At 65.5% G+C, this 873-nt stretch overlaps 1 protein-coding gene across 1 annotated transcript in view; it reads left to right on the forward strand.

Moving 5' to 3' along the window:
* CTSK (cathepsin K) overlaps positions 1–873 on the forward strand; it is an 8,179-nt gene that overhangs the window by 6,469 nt on the left and 837 nt on the right. Inside the window, exons 2-5 of the mRNA XM_008638178.2 lie at positions 4–149; positions 286–408; positions 490–645; positions 717–873. Coding sequence (XP_008636400.1) covers positions 24–149; positions 286–408; positions 490–645; positions 717–873 — 562 coding nt within the window. The 5' untranslated portion in view covers positions 4–23. The remainder of the gene's footprint in view (positions 1–3; positions 150–285; positions 409–489; positions 646–716) is intronic.

An 873-nucleotide genomic window follows, 5' to 3' on the forward strand; every position in this document is an offset into this window, starting at 1 on the left:
CCAGTGTTCAGCTGGCCCCCAGAATGTGGTGGCCCGTGCTGCTGGCCCTGCTGGTCCCTGCGGCGCTGGCCCAGTTGCAGCCGGAGCGGGAACTGGACACGCAGTGGGAGCTGTGGAAGAAAACCCACCGCAAGCAGTACAACGGGCAGGTACAGGGGGGGTCTGGTGCTTGGGACCCCCGGTGACGTCCCCAGGGTTGGATGCCAGGGCACAAGGCTGTCCCCAGGGTGGGGGGGGGACACAGGCAGGACCCCCGTCCCAGCAGCGTCTCGTCCCACGGTGCAGGCGGACGAGGTGAGGCGGAGGCTGATTTGGGAGAAGAACCTCAAATACATCAACACCCACAACCTGGAGCACGCCCTGGGCGTGCACACCTTCGAGCTGGCCATGAACCACCTGGGTGACATGGTGGGTATCCCTGGAAGGGGAGAGAGTGGGGGGAGTTGACCACCCGTGGGTGCTCCCACCCACCCAGGGCTCCTTTCCCAGACCAGCGAGGAGGTGGTGAGGACAATGACAGGGCTGAAGGTGCCCCGCGGTCACCAACGCCACAACGAGACGCTCTTTGTCCCCGACTGGACCGAGAGAGCCCCGGCTGCCATGGACTGGCGCAAGAAAGGCTACGTGACCCCTGTGAAGAACCAGGTAAGACGGGTGTGCCTGGAGCAGGGCGTCACCCCGGCGTCACCCCGGTGTCACCCGTTGTGTCCCCACAGGGCCAGTGTGGCTCGTGCTGGGCTTTCAGCTCGGTGGGTGCCCTGGAGGGGCAGCTGAAGAGGAAAACGGGCAAACTGCTGTCGCTCAGCCCCCAAAACCTGGTGGACTGCGTGGCCAACAACGACGGCTGCGGCGGCGGGTACATGACCAACGCCT

Source organism: Corvus brachyrhynchos, unplaced genomic scaffold (assembly GCF_000691975.1).
Source record: "Corvus brachyrhynchos isolate BGI_N302 unplaced genomic scaffold, ASM69197v1 scaffold787, whole genome shotgun sequence".
Taxonomy (NCBI): Eukaryota; Metazoa; Chordata; class Aves; order Passeriformes; family Corvidae; genus Corvus; species Corvus brachyrhynchos.